This window comes from Parasteatoda tepidariorum, chromosome 5 (genome assembly GCF_982258835.1).
Source record: "Parasteatoda tepidariorum strain Cologne lab strain chromosome 5, Ptep-v5.0, whole genome shotgun sequence".
In the NCBI taxonomy this organism is placed as follows: domain Eukaryota; kingdom Metazoa; phylum Arthropoda; class Arachnida; order Araneae; family Theridiidae; genus Parasteatoda; species Parasteatoda tepidariorum.
Genome location: NC_141759.1, coordinates 29,058,494 through 29,076,301, shown reverse-complemented (window position 1 = coordinate 29,076,301; position 17,808 = coordinate 29,058,494). Strand labels below are relative to the sequence as shown.

General features: G+C 31.6%; 1 protein-coding gene across 2 annotated transcripts in view; it reads left to right on the top strand.

The window, feature by feature from the left end:
• Positions 1 to 17,808, top strand: part of LOC107437726 (fasciclin-1) — a 496,587-nt gene that overhangs the window by 405,015 nt on the left and 73,764 nt on the right. For both annotated transcript variants that reach the window (XM_043039552.3, XM_071184976.2), the window contains exons 2-3: positions 10,263 to 10,410; positions 13,617 to 13,723. In XM_043039552.3, coding sequence (XP_042895486.1) covers positions 10,263 to 10,410; positions 13,617 to 13,723 — 255 coding nt within the window. The remainder of the gene's footprint in view (positions 1 to 10,262; positions 10,411 to 13,616; positions 13,724 to 17,808) is intronic.

The following is a 17,808-nucleotide window of genomic DNA, read 5'->3' as shown; positions in this document are numbered from 1 at the left end:
AGACAGTCATGTAATTTTATTTATCTACGGGGTCTTTCTCTTTTATTTACAAGATGTTTCGTAAAGACGGCCCACGTAGTGTATATTTTTAGAATTCTTATCAAAAACGAATCAAAAATTATACACATCAGAGGATGAATTTAAGCCAGAAGAAAAGAAAAAAGGTAAATAGCGTAATAGACATGATTTCATTATTCACGGTAATCTTGGTACATTTGATAATTTGCATTCACCAAAGAATATTTATAAGAATATAATAACCATTAATTATGAAAGAGAGAAAATTGTAATCGCATTATTGCAATCGCTGGTTAATCATTGGTCAAATTTGTTTTCTTTTTTCTGGAATAAGAATATAATGACCATTAATTATGAAACAGAGAAAATTGTGATTGCATTATTACAAACACTAGGTAATCAATCGTTAAATTTGTTTTCTTTTTCCGGAATAACATTAATAAACGCCACAACATTTCAAGCCATGACATGCAAAAACTGTATCAATTGATTTTTGTCCTCTTGTCATCCAATGCGCTGGATTGGATTTCAATTCGAGCATGTATACATTAAGAAGTCACAAAACTCTTTTCGGGAAAAATATACTTGAGGGTGCCCCTTGGAGAAATTGGCGACTTATGTTTGGCGCCATTGCTGCTAGCGCGGAACATCGTGGTAACAGGAATGGCGAACAAAACATAATGATATTTCAGTAAAACATTGGAAAATTTCAACAAAACATCGGCCAAAACTTGCAATGAACTCAATCTAAGCTAATTAATGAACCCAATAAAAAGCATTTTGAATCGAAGCAAAACTTAATGGAGTAGACGTAGAAGGAAAAGGGACTAAACAGCTCACTTCTTTATTAAGCTTGAATATTCTCAGATTTAGGTGCAGAGAATTCTCTAATAACAGTTAGATACTGTCTAAATTTATCATGAATAGAATCTGTGTACATCCATCGCTACATAAATTCGGCGAAATACGAATCGAAAAAGCGGTCTGTGGTACCGAACTGGCGGTGACAATTTTTTCTAAAAATCCTTTTTATGACTGCCCACATACCTTCTATCTTATTGACCAGAAGCAAAAGTAACCTTACCAGCCGGTATCCAACGTAGAACTAACAGACCTCTGAAATTACATATACCATCGAACATTTAAAACTAACGCTAAAATCTCAACCAATCAGAATCACGATTGGGTATCAACATCAACCAGCTGGGCGATCAACCGCCATCACAACTTGGCGAGAATCCAGGGGCACCCTCAAATATAATCTACCCTTTATCTTTATATTAAAATCACAACCAAAACGTTGAATAAGTTCATCAATGATATTATATAATAAATATGAATAAGTTCATTATAAAAAGAACATAAAAATACTTATGAGAAAACATTAAGAACTCGCACTGGTGTAGATAAAAAGGAAATATTCAGTCTGGAAAACAACTCCAGAAAGTCCCAAAATCATCGTCCGTTTTTATGATTTTGTTGTGCCTTTTTTTTCATTAATGCCTATGTTAACCTGATTTTTTACGACTCTTACAACTCTTTATTAGTAATTACAGTATTGAAGTTGATCTAGTCGATAAGTATGCAGGCATGAAAAGCCTAGAATAGCATCCATTTTCCCTAAAGAAAATAAACGCTAACAAAATTTTACAAATCGCTTCTACAGAAGATAGGACTGAAAAATGCATTACCTATTTGATTATCGTAAGTAAGTAACAGGGGGAAGTAGTTTTTGGTTTTTTCAGCCCCAATTTCTTCAATGGTAATTCGTAAGATTTTGATAGCGTTTTTAACTTTATTTTTTCTCCCTTAAATATTAGTTTGAGAACCCAAATGCAAGTACTTTTGACAATTATTTTGATAAAGATTCTAAAAATTTGCATTAAGGTGATTATAAGAAACACTCTGTATGGTGTAAAAAACTTAGATGATGCAAAATGAGCAACAAAACAGATATAATCAGTGAAATTCATTTCATTCTATATAGACTTTTGTTGTTTTATATAAGTTTCAAAACTATCAGCTTTTACGACCCTATTTTAGCGTTACTCATAGTATCTGCTCGTAAAAGTTTTACTACAATCTCCATCTAGTAACATCAAATAACTATTCAAAAATCTAAGTGTTGCCACTGAAATTGAACAAAACTAAACATTTCAACGCAATGATGATTTACATGACTCGTAAAAATATGGAAAGCAATACAAAGTGTTATCATTATTCAAGTAAATGACTTATTCATGACAAGCAACAAGAACCTCTTTTATGTTTGTCTTACAATAAAAGACCATTTCCTGAATGATTTGTAAATGGATGATGGCAACACAGAATAATGCATGGAACATTTCGAATAATGTATACCAAGATCGTTAAAGAACGAATGACAAGTTTATGAGACATGGAACTATTTCCCATTCGAATTGGCCAACAAATAAATATTCTTAACATAAATAGGATGATATGTAAAATTCCCATTGCCTTGGCAACACACGAAGAAGTTTCTGATATTTTATTATTTGTTGATTCCGAAGCAAAGCATTGCGAATTCTTGTCCAAAAAAGGAATCTTATTACTTGTTACGATCATAAAATTTTAATGATTGTTTCAGAATTTTTTATTTTTTTTTGGCTGAAATGTTTAGATTATTTTATTTGATAAGAACTGAGTTTAAATTAGTTCTAATCTTATAGTTTTCTTGAAATATGAACTATTTTATTTAACTATTTTATTACGACAATTGTAAATTAATTTTCGTACTTTAAGAACACCCATCTACATGTAAACGTTTCATATATCTTCTACTATTATTACTATTTATACGACCGTTAATATTAACAAGACCTTTCGTTATTCTATAAAAGCGAAGTTTTATTTCTATATTTTTAAATAACATGAAATAAATTTAACTAATTTTGTTTGTATTTACCTATTATTATGTTTTATATTACACATTTTAATAAAGTTCTACATGCCTTCTAAGTTGGTTAACTATCTTTTCTTTTACAATAGAATTTTATAAAATTGTGATTTGGATCCCCGTGAAGCTGATGGTACAGTCATTTTCTGCGATGTTAGCGCCATCTGTGAGAGAACTTATAAAACTGTGATTTGAAACATTCGATAATACAACTAATTAATTCTTTTACAGATAGCAAATTTTGAATCCTTTTACGACAATACAGTTTCAAAGCACCTTTAGATAGGTAAAGCATTCCTGATGACTTTAATTCTTTCCGAGAACGATTTTCGCAAAAAGGAATTAGAACATGAATTACAATTGTAAAAAAAATATTTTTATTTTACCACAGCTTGAACGCACATCCTTATGATGAACAAATCCTTATGATGAAACACATTTTTTCTCGTTATTATTTTTTTTAAAGAAATCATTTCCTTAAAAGAAAGAAGCCCGAAACAAATGGGTTAAGGTGGATTCAATAGATAAATGATAATTGGGAAGTCATTTTATTGCTACAAGTTACATTTTTGATAAACGGACTTATTTTCAAACAAGAAAAATAAGAAAAATAAGAAGCGAATATTGACAATTTTTAACAGAACTTAGAAATTTGCTTCTACCTCTCAAAATATTTTTATAAACATACGTTGTAAGAAATTTCTCGGTAAAAACATAGCATTTTACATAGCATTTATTTAATTTTTATTATACCACATTTAACCAAACAGTCAAATAGCCATAAAAAACATGATTTTCAAACTTTTAAGGTGACAAAGGACTTTCAAAGAAGCAAAAATTTGCCAAAAAATCGATATTTTACATTTTATATTTTTGAAATCTTGGCATTTAACTGAACATTTAAAAAAAAATTTCTGGAATAAGAGCAAAATTAATGAAGTTATGGCCATTTCAGTCTTGACTACACCCCTTTTTTTACCTTTTTTTGCCTGCAGGTAACTGCTAAAATTAGTTTCGTTTAAAATTAGTTTTAAATTGGTTGAATATTTTGTTAATTTTTTTAAAGAAATTTAAAGTATGTAATTATTAAACTAGCTCATTAGACAATATTTATAGGTATTTATATTAAAAAAAAGAAATATTTGTTCAGAAGTAAAATTTGCAATGAAAAAGTAGTAAATGTCCTTTTTCTCAAAATGTCTTTTTTGACAAATTTACAAATTTCAAACTGTTCCAGCGTAATGAATTTTCATTCTATTGACCTGAGAATTTAATGCTATATATTTAAGAATATTATTAACATTTTGTTGGAAACGTTTTTTGAATTAAGTGAATAGAATTTTTTTTATACATGATATTTTATAGAGGTATCATGATTTTTTCCTAAAAATGTAGGCTTTTTAACGTTTTTTTAATGTCATTTTTTTCTATAATAAAAAATAAAAAAAATACTCCCAACAATTTTTTCAATATTACCTAATATGTAATATTTTAAAAGAATTTTGTCATTTTGACAAAATTTCAGACGCGAGGAGTAATATAAAAAAAACAAAAAATTCAAAAATTTAAATTTTTTAATTTCTTAAATTTCGAAATATTTTTTTGAAATTTTCTATAAAAGTTGTTTGTAACAATATAAATGTATTCTGAAAATTTCAAGCAAATCCCTTGATAATTTCAAAAAAAAAAATTTGAAAGTCCCTTGTCGCCTTAAGCGTGAGAATAAACGTTCATTGATCTTTTTAACTTAATACGGTTTAATAGCCAGAATTGTATCTGAGCCATCTAGGCTCACCTTATGAAACCATTTTATTCCGCACAGATGGGTGCATATTGAAGATGAGAGGGTTAATCGGTCAAATTCATGACCGACTGAGCAGGGGTTCGAATCCCAGAGTTAATCTAACAATATTTCTTCCATTCCTTTAATATATAAAAAGTTTCGAGATTACTACAAAGTTTCGAGAGTTCAATCGGTGATCATCCTATACTAATAGAATACGAAACTATAATTACGATCGCAGACCAATGGAATACGAAACTATAATAGAATACGAAACTATAAACATAAAAGGCATAGCACCCAAAGAGCTCTAATGTCCACAGTTGGGTGCATACTGCAGATGAGAGGGTTAATCGGTCAATCTCATGACCGACTGAGCAGGGGTTCAAATCACGGGGTTCATAGAACAATATTTCTTCCATTCCTTTAATACATGAAAAGTTTCGAGAGTCCTACAAAGTTTCGAGAGTTCAATCGGTGATCATTCTATACTAATAGAATACGAAACTATAATTACGATCGCAGACCAATGGAATACGAAACTATAATAGAATACGAAACTATAAACATAAAAGGCATAGCACCCAAAGAGCTCTAATGTCCACAGTTGGGTGCATACTGCAGATGAGAGGGTTAATCGGTCAATCTCATGACCGACTGAGCAGGGGTTCAAATCACGGGGTTCATAGAACAATATTTCTTCCATTCCTTTAATACATGAAAAGTTTCGAGAGTCCTACAAAGTTTCGAGAGTTCAATCGGTGATCATTCTATACTAATAGAATACGAAACTATAATTACGATCGCAGACCAATGGAATACGAAACTATAATAGAATACGAAACTATAAACATAAAAGGCATAGCACCCAAAGAGCTCTAATGTCCACAGTTGGGTGCATACTGCAGATGAGAGGGTTAATCGGTCAATCTCATGACCGACTGAGCAGGGGTTCGAATCACGGGGTTCATAGAACAATATTTCTTCCATTCCTTTAATACATGAAAAGTTTCGAGAGTCCTACAAAGTTTCGAGAGTTCAATCGGTGATCATTCTATACTAATAGAATACGAAACTATAATTACGATCGCAGACCAATGGAATACGAAACTATAATAGAATACGAAACTATAAACATAAAAGGCATAGCACCCAAAGAGCTCTAATGTCCACAGTTGGGTGCATACTGCAGATGAGAGGGTTAATCGGTCAATCTCATGACCGACTGAGCAGGGGTTCAAATCACGGGGTTCATAGAACAATATTTCTTCCATTCCTTTAATACATGAAAAGTTTCGAGAGTCCTACAAAGTTTCGAGAGTTCAATCGGTGATCATTCTATACTAATAGAATACGAAACTATAATTACGATCGCAGACCAATGGAATACGAAACTATAATAGAATACGAAACTATAAACATAAAAGGCATAGCACCCAAAGAGCTCTAATGTCCACAGTTGGGTGCATACTGCAGATGAGAGGGTTAATCGGTCAATCTCATGACCGACTGAGCAGGGGTTCGAATCACGGGGTTCATAGAACAATATTTCTTCCATTCCTTTAATACATGAAAAGTTTCGAGAGTCCTACAAAGTTTCGAGAGTTCAATCGGTGATCATTCTATACTAATAGAATACGAAACTATAATTACGATCGCAGACCAATGGAATACGAAACTATAATAGAATACGAAACTATAAACATAAAAGGCATAGCACCCAAAGAGCTCTAATGTCCACAGTTGGGTGCATACTGCAGATGAGAGGGTTAATCGGTCAATCTCATGACCGACTGAGCAGGGGTTCGAATCACGGGGTTCATAGAACAATATTTCTTCCATTCCTTTAATACATGAAAAGTTTCGAGAGTCCTACAAAGTTTCGAGAGTTCAATCGGTGATTATCCTATACTAAAAGAATAAGAAACTATAATTACGATTGTAGACCAATGGAATACGAAACTATAATAGAATACGAAACTATAAACATAAAAGGCATAGCACCCAAAGAGCTCTAATGTCCACAGTTGGGTGCATACTGCAGATGAGAGGGTTAATCGGTCAATCTCATGACCGACTGAGCAGGGGTTCGAATCACGGGGTTCATAGAACAATATTTCTTCCATTCCTTTAATACATGAAAAGTTTCGAGAGTCCTACAAAGTTTCGAGAGTTCAATCGGTGATTATCCTATACTAATAGAATAAGAAACTATAATTACGATTGTAGACCAATGGAATACGAAACTATAATAGAATACGAAACTATGAACATAAAAGGCATAGCAGCGACAGAGCTCCAATGTCCGTTTAAGTTACATAACTGTGGTTTAGAATCTTACTAGTTGTAAATGGTACCGTATAGTTTTATATCCACGATTTTTTAACTGTACCAATTGTAAACAATTTCAAAAAAGTGTAAAGAAATAGGCCTAACCATGAACTTTATGGTTAATGTGATGGACAGACTGCTGCCGGTTGTTTCACTGCAATTTTAGAATGAAAATTCGGTTGTTAGGTTTTTGTTACTTTTTAAAGTCAAAAACAAAAATAGAATTTATTATCTTTCTTAAGATCAGTTTCAAACAATCTCATTTCAGCGTTTCTGCTGAAAGGTAACAAAAGCACCTATTTTCAGAAATGATAACTTATAATCAAAATATCGATTTGAGTCCAAAGAAATTGAAGTTTTATCGACAAGCATCTATTTTACTCAATTTACAAACATTTTCCCCTTTTTTATTGTTGAAATATTGGAAAATTTTGTAGCCTGCAAACGAAATTCAAGCCTTTAGCAACCAGGAGATGTATTGACTTCAAACAACTTCGCTAATAAAAAAAAACCCTAAACAACAGAAAAATGCTCTATTGGATTTTCTTCAAAACAATAAAAGAAGGGCTCATTCAAAGTTATGCATTGTTTTTTCGCAAGTAAATTCCCAGATGCATAAACTGCGCACAAACAAAATAAGAAGAAAAAAAAAACCTAAAATCCCACAGGCCGCCGAAGGCATGCTTCTTAAAGCTAACCGGGAACAAGGCCATGTATTATCGAAGAGCGTCTTTACAACGCTCAAAACAAACAAGTTTTCGCTTTTTTAACGAGATACTCCAATCCTTGAGGATATTACTACGAAAATTTTAGTGGAACCTTCACATTCGTACGAAAATAAACTCAACTTTTACGATGAGGGGGAACTGGCAGGCCACCTTCCCTAACGGCCACTTAAACCTGTGTTCCCATTTGAGCACTCGCAATATACCATCGACATTTCAGCGATGTACCAGGAAAATTGGGAAAACAGGAGAAAGTAACTTACTTCTCCTCTTTTTTTTTATTTCTATTTTATCGTGTTTCAGACTAAGGGCTTGAAAGGAATTTTTAATGACCAAGTGTAGGTCTGGTATACCTTTTTAACAAAGACGATCGTTAGCATAATTTATAGGGTCTTCAAGAAACTTATATCCATTGAAAAAAAATTGTTTACTTTCAACAAATTAATGGAAAAAGTTTCACGCGTTGTTGAGATATTTTTTTCTTTTCCTTGCTACTGAATCAGGAGTGTGGAGTCGGTAGTTAAAATGTTTCTTTCCGACACCGGACTTCTCAAAAAGCTCGACTCCCATCTTTGACTTAAAACACTGGGAAAAAAAATTTTTTTTGAAGTTACGAGGGATTTTTTAACGCATCTTAGAAACTTTTGATTTTAGATATCCAACTTGAAATCTGTTTCTCTCTCCAAACAACAGTTTTTTTTAATTTAATAATATAGTCCAAACCAAGATCTTTTTTAAATTCACTCGAGTAAATGCTGAGTAACTCCATTTCTCTGAAACGTTGGGCTACCATAGAAATAAGAAGACGATAATGCGTTTTGGTTTATGATGCGACCGTTTAAGATCATGTCATTTTTTTTTAAACGTTATTTTAAAGAGGCAGACAAGTACAGTGAGCAAAAAATGAGCGAACAACCCTAAATAACTTTTGATTTAACGATAGTCGTTCTAGGACTCAGTCTAAGGAGTGACCTCAAATATGCTAATTAATTGATGCAGGCGATGTTTTAAGTTACGAAAGTAGGCACAAAAATGGACTTTCTCAGAATAAACACACTCTTTTTCGATGGATTCGGATTTCTGATCCCAAAAATATAGGGGGATAGCAGCAATTTGGGAAATATAGGCCCTATAGTTTGATCAGGAGAGCGATGCAAAGTTTGTACTGTTTTACTTTTTGTGTATTTCACACAAAAGTATACCCTGCTGTTTTACTTTTTGTGTATTTCACTAAATCTTGAGTACTTTTGAAACGAATTGAAGCAATTTTGCACACAATGATAAAATTTGTTTATTTAAATACAATTCCATTCAAAAAACAACTTTTAATAATTTTTTGCATGATAATTTGTTTCGGACTTTTAGTACTTTTTTTTTTACTATTTAATAAAATAAATGCCACTAAAATTTGATTTTGAAAAAAAAAGTTTAAAAAGTTTAAAAGTTTAAAAAAATTTATTTTACGATACAATCTAAAACATGAATCATTTGTTTTGGGTGCATATATTTCTTAAATTAAAATTAGGTACGTAATCAAACACGCAAACTCTTCAGCCAGAATATTGCTATGAACTCAAAACAAACAGAAGAGAATAGAAGTTAAATATTGTAAAATTATTTTAAGCAACTGGGAGTTTAAGTAAATAGGAGAACATAAATATTTTCATTATATAACTAAGAGTACGCGTGGATTTTATAACAGTTTTTATGAGTGATTTGTCTAATCAATCCAGCACAACTGAAATTATACGGCATGTAATCGACCACAATCAAAACTTTTTATAAATCAGTATAGAGGATTGAAACTTACTCAATTAAATCCGACAAAAAGACACCAGTACATTTCATCTAAACAAAATCGCCATCTTGACTGCCATTATGTCACGATCTTGAAGTTGCTCAGTTAATCGCCTTTAAACTCCCACTAGTGGTCCAAAAGCATTGTTTATTCATTTAAAACATGCCCTACCGTCACTTCACACAAGAATTTAGTTAAATAATTTAAATATACAATAATTATTCACCAAATTTACGCAACTCCGAGAAACACCACATTTTTTTTCCAATGAATTGCGTATTAGTGTGAACTATATGAATTATTGGTGTTAAAATTTAACTACACCCTTTAAAGTTTGCAAGAAAGCTTTATAATCATTCATACTAATTCTAGCGTTGAGCAACACCGAATTCGGGTAGGTATTACACCACAGTTTTTACAATGTAGAAAATACACAATTTATATCTAAAAAACTGGATATTTCCGGTTATCGTACTTGCATTGTGTAGTAGAAATCGTGAACATCTATAGCACATAACTGAAACGTGTAGTACCTAAATTTTAAAATACCAATTTGTATGAAATGTTACCGATTGATGTAAAAAAGTCATTTTTTGTAAAAAGTTTGGCTTTTCAAACTAAAGATGAAAGTCTTTCATATCTATAAGATATTATATGTGCTGAAGATTCTGAAATTCTTTTTTTTTTCAGTTTCAAGAAATGGTCAATCGAGATGAAGTGTTGAGGAAGCTGCTACAGTACTGGCCAGTAACAGTCTTCGCCCCCACAAATGACGCCATAGAAAGAAATAATGAATGGGTTGTAGGTAGAGAAAACGAAGTGGTAGCCTACCACGTCCGTAAGTAATCCGCTCGGCCAATCACTTTAATGTTTTAATATGAAATAAGGCTCATACGGTCCTTAAAAAGTTTAAAAAGTGGTGCTAATATTCCTATAATGCAGTTACAAATTTCTTTTTATTAGCTTTTAAATTTAAATTAAAAATTCTGTGCACTGTAAGAAAATTCCATACCAAATTACAGGCCAGTACTTTGGGTGCATCATCTGTAAAATACATTTTACTCTAAAATCTTATTTTAGCTTGAAATACTATACTTTAAATTTAACATTAATATTTATTTAATTGGAGTGATTCAGTAATGTTATGGTAATCATTACTGAAAAAATTACGGTCTATCAGATTTTTGGTTCTGTAACATGTTCCGGTAAATGAGGATTTTATAATAAAAAGTATTGGCACCCTGAGAGTTGGTACTTTTTACCGTAATTTAAAGCGGAATTTTTTACAATTTCTGCAGATACCGCTACTCTATAGATTCTTTTTGGAAATATTGTGCACAAACTTAGGACAATATATTTTTTGAAGCCCGCGTGAACGCTGTGAAAGTGTATGAAACCCAACCTAATAACAAGACGGACAAAAAGAAAACTCTGAACTTAAAACCACTTCGTAAAACCCCGGAACCTGATAAAAACCCTGCCAAGTTTTTGGGAGGAGTAAAATAAAGCTCATACTATTTACTTTTTTTCAAGTAAGAAGCATTCTTATATACACGGTATAATTGTTAAATAAAACCTAAATTGATATTTTAATCCTCCCGAGAATAAGTAAGAATGAAATGATTTTTTTATCAGTTTTTGCTTTTTACCGTCTTAATTTACTTTCAGTCCTGATGAAACACTGTATCCCTTCTGTAAACAACGCAACCTATTCAGGACTCGTCCTGAACTCCAAATTTAAGCGGAATGATCACGACTCCAAAATTAAGGGCAAAGTACCTACAGCTTTAAATTTCAAAATGCTCTGTTTAGAGCCAATGTGGAATTGAACCTGAAAAGACTTTTCGATCTATCCATAACTTCTCGACCTATCCTAATCCAACCATATGCTTCCGCTTGCCTATATATCATCTACTCTGCTTGAAAAATTGAAAAAGATGCCAAAATAAGATTCTGGGAAGATTGATTATAAAACCAAATGGTTCATGTGCAACGGAGGCATTCTTCGTGATCTAAAAATTGATCATATTCAACAACGTGTAGGCATTGTTACCAGAATCCATAAGAATACGACCCACGGTAGCTTACTTCCGTAGTGATGCATCTCTCTCCAAGATATAAAAAAAGTAAAATTTTCAATTACGTTTACAGTGGCAAAATAGCTCTTTTTTACTCAATTTGCATTCCAACCAACACAATTTCTGCCACTATAACCCTGGAAGGCCATGATGAATGGGAAAAGGACCACGAGCAGCCCCAGATGTGCGGGTTCCGTGAAATTTAACAATTTATTTATTTTCGTTTCACAGTAATTTGGGATGCTAAAAATTTTAATTAATTACTGTAAATTAATTTAGATCTTGATATATCACCGGAGATGTGGCAGAAGAATGGTTTAATCGAATTAATTATAATTAATTTTGGAATATCATTGAACTTTTATTCATATTTATGTACAGATAGCCCATTAAAATAATATGCGTATGTGTGCTCCGTGAAAGGCAACAATATATTTATTTTTGTTTGACAGTAAGTTGAGAAGAGAAAAATTTAAGTAATTTATTACAAATTTTCATAGATCATAATGCATCAACGGAGAGGTGGCAAAAGAATTGTTTAATCGAATTAATTATAATTAATTTTGGAATATCATTGAACTTTCATTCATATTTATGTACAGATAGTCCATTAAAATAATATGTGTATGTGCTCCGTGAAAGGCAACAATATATTTATTTTTGTTTGACAGTAAGTTGAGAAGAGAAAAATTTAAATAATTTATTACAAATTTTCATAGATCATCATAATGCATCAACGGAGGGGTGGCAGAAGAATTGTTTAATCGAATTAATTATAATTAATTTTGGAATATCATCGAAATTGAACCTGATGTACCCTTTTTCCATACTGATGTACAGATAGCTTATTAAAATAATATGTGTATGTGTGCTCCGTGAAATGTAAGAATGTATTTTTTGTTTGACAGTAAGTTGAGATGCTAAATATTGAAATAAACTATGTCGAATTAGCATAGATCCTAATGCAGCATTAACGGAGAGGTGTGCAGAAGAATTATTTAATTGAATTAATTATAATTAATTTTGGAATATCATCGAACTTTTTTTCATGCTGATGTACAGATAGCCCATTAAAATAATATGTGTATGTATGCTGCGTGAAATGAAACAATATATTTATTTGTGTTTGACAGTAAGTTGAAAAGATAAAAATTGAAATAATTTATTATAAATTACCATAGATCCTAATGCATCAACGGAGAGGTGGCAGAAAAATTGTTTAATCGAATTAATTATAATTAATTTTGGAATATCATCGAACTTTTTTTTCCATACTGATGTACAGATAGCTTATTAAAATAATATGTGTATGTGTGCTCCGTGAAATGTAAGAATGTATTTTTTGTTTGACAGTAAGTTGAGATGCTAAATATTAAAATAAACTATGTCGAATTAGCATAGATCCTAATGCAGCATTAACGGAGAGGTGTGCAGAAGAATTATTTAATTGAATTAACTATAATTTATTTTGGAATATCATAGAACTTTTTTTCATGCTGATGTACAGATAGCCCATTAAAATAATATGTGTATGTATGCTGCGTGAAATGAAACAATATATTTATTTGTGTTTGACAGTAAGTTGAAAAGATAAAAATTGAAATAATTTATTATAAATTACCATAGATCCTAATACATCAACGGAGAGGAGACAGAAGAATTGTTTAATCGAATTCATTACAATTAATTTTGAAATATCATTGAACTTTTACAAATTTATATACAGATAGCCCATTGAAGTAATATGGTGTGCTACGTTAAAAAATTAACAATGTGTTTACTTTTGTTTGACAGTAAATGACTGACTAAAAATTTTAATTAATTATTTTGAATTATTTTAAACTTTAATTATAATTAATTTTAAAATATTGAACTTTATCTCTCCTTGGTGTACAGATTTTCAGTTAAAATAATGTGTACGTGTGCTCCGTGAAATGTAACATTGCATTCTTTTTCTTTTGAACAGTAAATTTAGTGGCTGAGAAAGACATGTTTCCTTTCAAGGCTGCATCAACATTGACAGGATCTCCTCCTTTGTATCTTAATTACAGAGAAGGGGCAGGATTTTGGAAAGTAAGCCACTTTTACTTTGTACCATTACGATGTCTGAGAACTGAGTGGATAAACCGTGTAAGTGACATTTTCAGAGAGGATGCAATCTGGGTAAAAAGACAAAAAGTGGTATCCGAAGTATTTTATTATAGAATCATTAGAAGGGCGGGGTTAATAATGTTTTGCGTTATTTTATTTACTACATCCTAATGTGAAATAAAAATCATGCCAGCATACTCATAACTAGTGTGGATTGAAAAATTAAAGTGAAGCAAAAGCAATTCTGTTACATTAAGCAAACCCATATTGATACGACCACTTTATGTTGTTTTCCTTGATTAATAAATTAACCTGAAAATGTTACTTACCAGTTTCATCCACTAAGCTCTTCATTTAGATTTCAATATTATTGCAATTACACTATAGCAAATATATTTACTTTTTCATTGACAACTCAATGCATTTATTGTCTAAAATTAGACATATTTACCTATGGCTACTAAGTTAAGCGGGTTTCACTTTTACTTGGCAAAGTCTTGAAACTTTGTTTCACAGAAATGAGTATAAAAAATAAAATAAATGATTTAATTGTTTTGAAACAAAAATACACTACTGTGTATAAGAGTTTTGACAATTGACGGGTTAAAATTCAAGCATTTAAAAAAAAATTCTCACACTTTATTCGGAAAATTTTCTTTATGTATTTTAAATGACAAAATTTAAACTTTAGCATCAATAGTTTATTTTTGGTTTAAAAAATTTTTATTTTGAATTATTTTGTCTAACACTAAAATATGAATAATCCATGTACATGAAGTAAAAAAACCTGCAAAACAATTTAAAGTCCTGACAAATTTCAAAACTAAGCTAATACTTTATTATTATTCCACTTATTGTCTTGTTGCTGCTAAAGGGGCATGCCTCCCCCAAAGGAAGATGAGTATATTTATCACCATAGGATTCCAGGTCAATAGTTTCTTCTAAGCAGCCTAGGTGGACTTTACTTGTTTGGAAATGGAATAGAATAGCAGATAGCTATCATGGATCCAGCTTTTATTTTTTTATCGCTTCTCTAAATCAATATCCTTCTCAGGAGGGACTGTAACGTTCAGAAAGTTTATCGGGGCAGAAATAGACACGTGTTCCCTTCTCCGCACGCTCTGTCATTGAAACCATATCTAAATAAATATGTAAATAATTACTTTACCCGAATTATTTAGACTGCATAAATGCAAGACTAAATAAAGCCTGACCTGCCATTTACTGAGCATGCGCAGAAGGAAAAAAAAATTAAAAACTGCTCACGTATCTCAAGTTGTATCAACAATCGAAAGTGTGTATTCAAAGCACAGCAAGTTACAGTTAAAAAGTGATAGGTGCAAGGCGTCATCAGAATTGCAACTTTAGAAATTTAGGCTCTGTCCGAAAGGTTGAAAATTGTAGGTATTGGGTTAGCATCATTACAACTTCCAATTTAAATGTTATGGGAAGCTAGAATTTTTGGTTTTGAAAGTATGACTTAATGTAGCAAGAATTTTCTAAGAATTAAACTGTTCGCCAACTTTTATAAGCACATTTTTAAAACTATATAGCATATACACATATGGCAAGAAACTAAAATAAAGCAAACGTGAAAGTACAGAAATGGACATACTATAATTTCAGTCCTATAAACAAAAACCTTCCTCAGTGTTTCAACATCAAATGACATTGGCATTCACAGGTCACCAAATGACATGTTAACTCTCTGTCTAAGCACCAAATTTCGAACACCTATTACATTTATGAGTTAGAGTTTAGACACTGAAGAAAGTTCATGTTTATAGAACCGAAACTATAGTAAGCCCATTTCGGTGCTTTCATTTGTGCTTTATCCACATTGTTTTTTTTCTTTAGTTATATACCCATGTTGGAGTTGTTAATTTGACATGGTAAGCGAAATAATTTAAGTTTTTAATATTAAGATTTATACATTAAAAAGGAAATTTAGCTTTTAAAATTAAGATTTAAACATTAAAACATAAACATTGCAGCCAATAAGAAAATATTTTCTACATGACCATACAAGTTAGCACTCATGCTTATATATTTTAAAGTTGAAACTTTGTTTCGATTTTAAGGAACTCAAACAGTGAGCCTTTTTTAGCGAAAGCGCTGAATTAGCTCTTATTATATTAGTCGTAATCTTATCTTTATTAGAAAGAAACCCTTTAAAAGAAAACAGTTACAAAGAGATTACTTTTAAAGCTGATTTAAAATCCCTCTTAATACAAAACATAATTATTAAAATAACTCTATTAAGTTTTCTTTCCGAGAGTTTACGAAATCAAATATTCTATTGTATTTTCCTTTAGAAAATAAATACTTCAACGACTTAACAAATTCCTTTTCTTTACAACAGCAGTTTACATTTATATTACAACTAATTTACTTTTTCCTGTAAGAAAATATTTTATAAGCACTTATTATTTCTTTTATTATCCTATTTCTATTTAAGATCTTTTGTTACTAATGGATAGTATTTCTTGGAATATTCTTTCAGTTGAATGGCGAGCTCAAAATTAATTAACGAACTGATCTTGTTAGTTTGAGAAAAATAAGCAAATATTTTATTTTCCTTCCTAACAATAATCTTACTGTAAAAAAGTAAACTACATTTTGCTTGGTGTATTAGATTTCGATCCCAAATAAATCCAATTTGTAAATATAATTTCTCATTAAATAATTTAAAGAAAATTTTATTCATTTCTAAATAAGTACAAAATTTTTCACTACTTAACTCACTAAATAACTTCTTTTATTGATAAAATTCTATGCTTATTCTATAAAGCTATATACACTCTATAACAAAAAAATCGACGCACCAAGAAGCAATCATCCGATTGCTTTGAAATTTCGTATGCATGAATGTTTTGGCTCCATTAGGCTGGAATGATGCCGACTGGAGACGTATAGTCTTTAGCGACGAATTCCGCTTCCAACTTTGTCCTGACGATCATCGAAGACGTGTTTGGAGACGCACAGGTCAGAGGGGGGATCCTGCTTTTACTATTGCACGCCACACCGGCCCTTAACAAGGCATTATGGTCTGGGGTGCCATTTCCTTTGACAGCCGGACCCCCTTGGTCTTCATTAGATGTACAGTTACTGCACAGCGGTACGTCGACGACATCCTAAGACCTGTTTTGCTACCGTTCTTTTTGCAGCGCCCTGGGCTGGTTTTTCAGCAGGACAATGCCAGATCACATACGGCACGTGTTGCTATAAACTGTCTGCAAGCTTGTCAGACTCTTCCTTGGCCTGCCAGATCACCAGATCTCTCTCCCATCGAGCATGTCTGGTATATGATGGGAAGGCGATTGCATCTGGCACGGAATGTTGATGACCTCGTTCGACAATTGGATCGAATTTGGCAGGAAATACCGCAAGAGACCATCCGGGAGCTTTATCGGTCTATGCCAGGCCGTGAGGCAGCTTGTATCTAGGCTAGAGGCGGGTCAACACCTTATTGAACTTGTGACTGTAACTCTGCAATAAATTATTCAATTGTTCTGAAATTTTAATCATTTACTATTCTGTACATTGTCTTCCTATCCACCAATGTTCGTTTCAGTCGGACAACTCCTTCTTGGTGCGTCGATTTTTCTGTTATAGAGTTCAGATATAAAAATTCTATTCTCTTACCCATATATATATTATATACATAGAGTCTAAGTTATATTAATTTTTGTCCCTATGTATACTCATGGTTTCTAACATGAATCCATAACATGGTGCCCCTGTCATGCATCTTATTACAAAAAATATTAAAACTTTTGTATTTGTAATTAACTGGAAAATCCATACATTTTTTGTTAATATTTATATCTTTTGATACGTACATAAATAATTCTGCTCCACTTTTTTGTCCATAATGAGATTTTTTTAATCAATTTGAACAAATAAAGTATTTTTTATGCGTGCAAAAATATTCTAATGTGATAGCTCAATATAAATTATACTGGGTGATACAAAACTAACTGACACAACTGTAAGAATTGATTTAGCTAGCTAAACCAAAAATGTTCAAAATGTAATGTGGGATCGCAAAGCAAAGGGCGAATCAG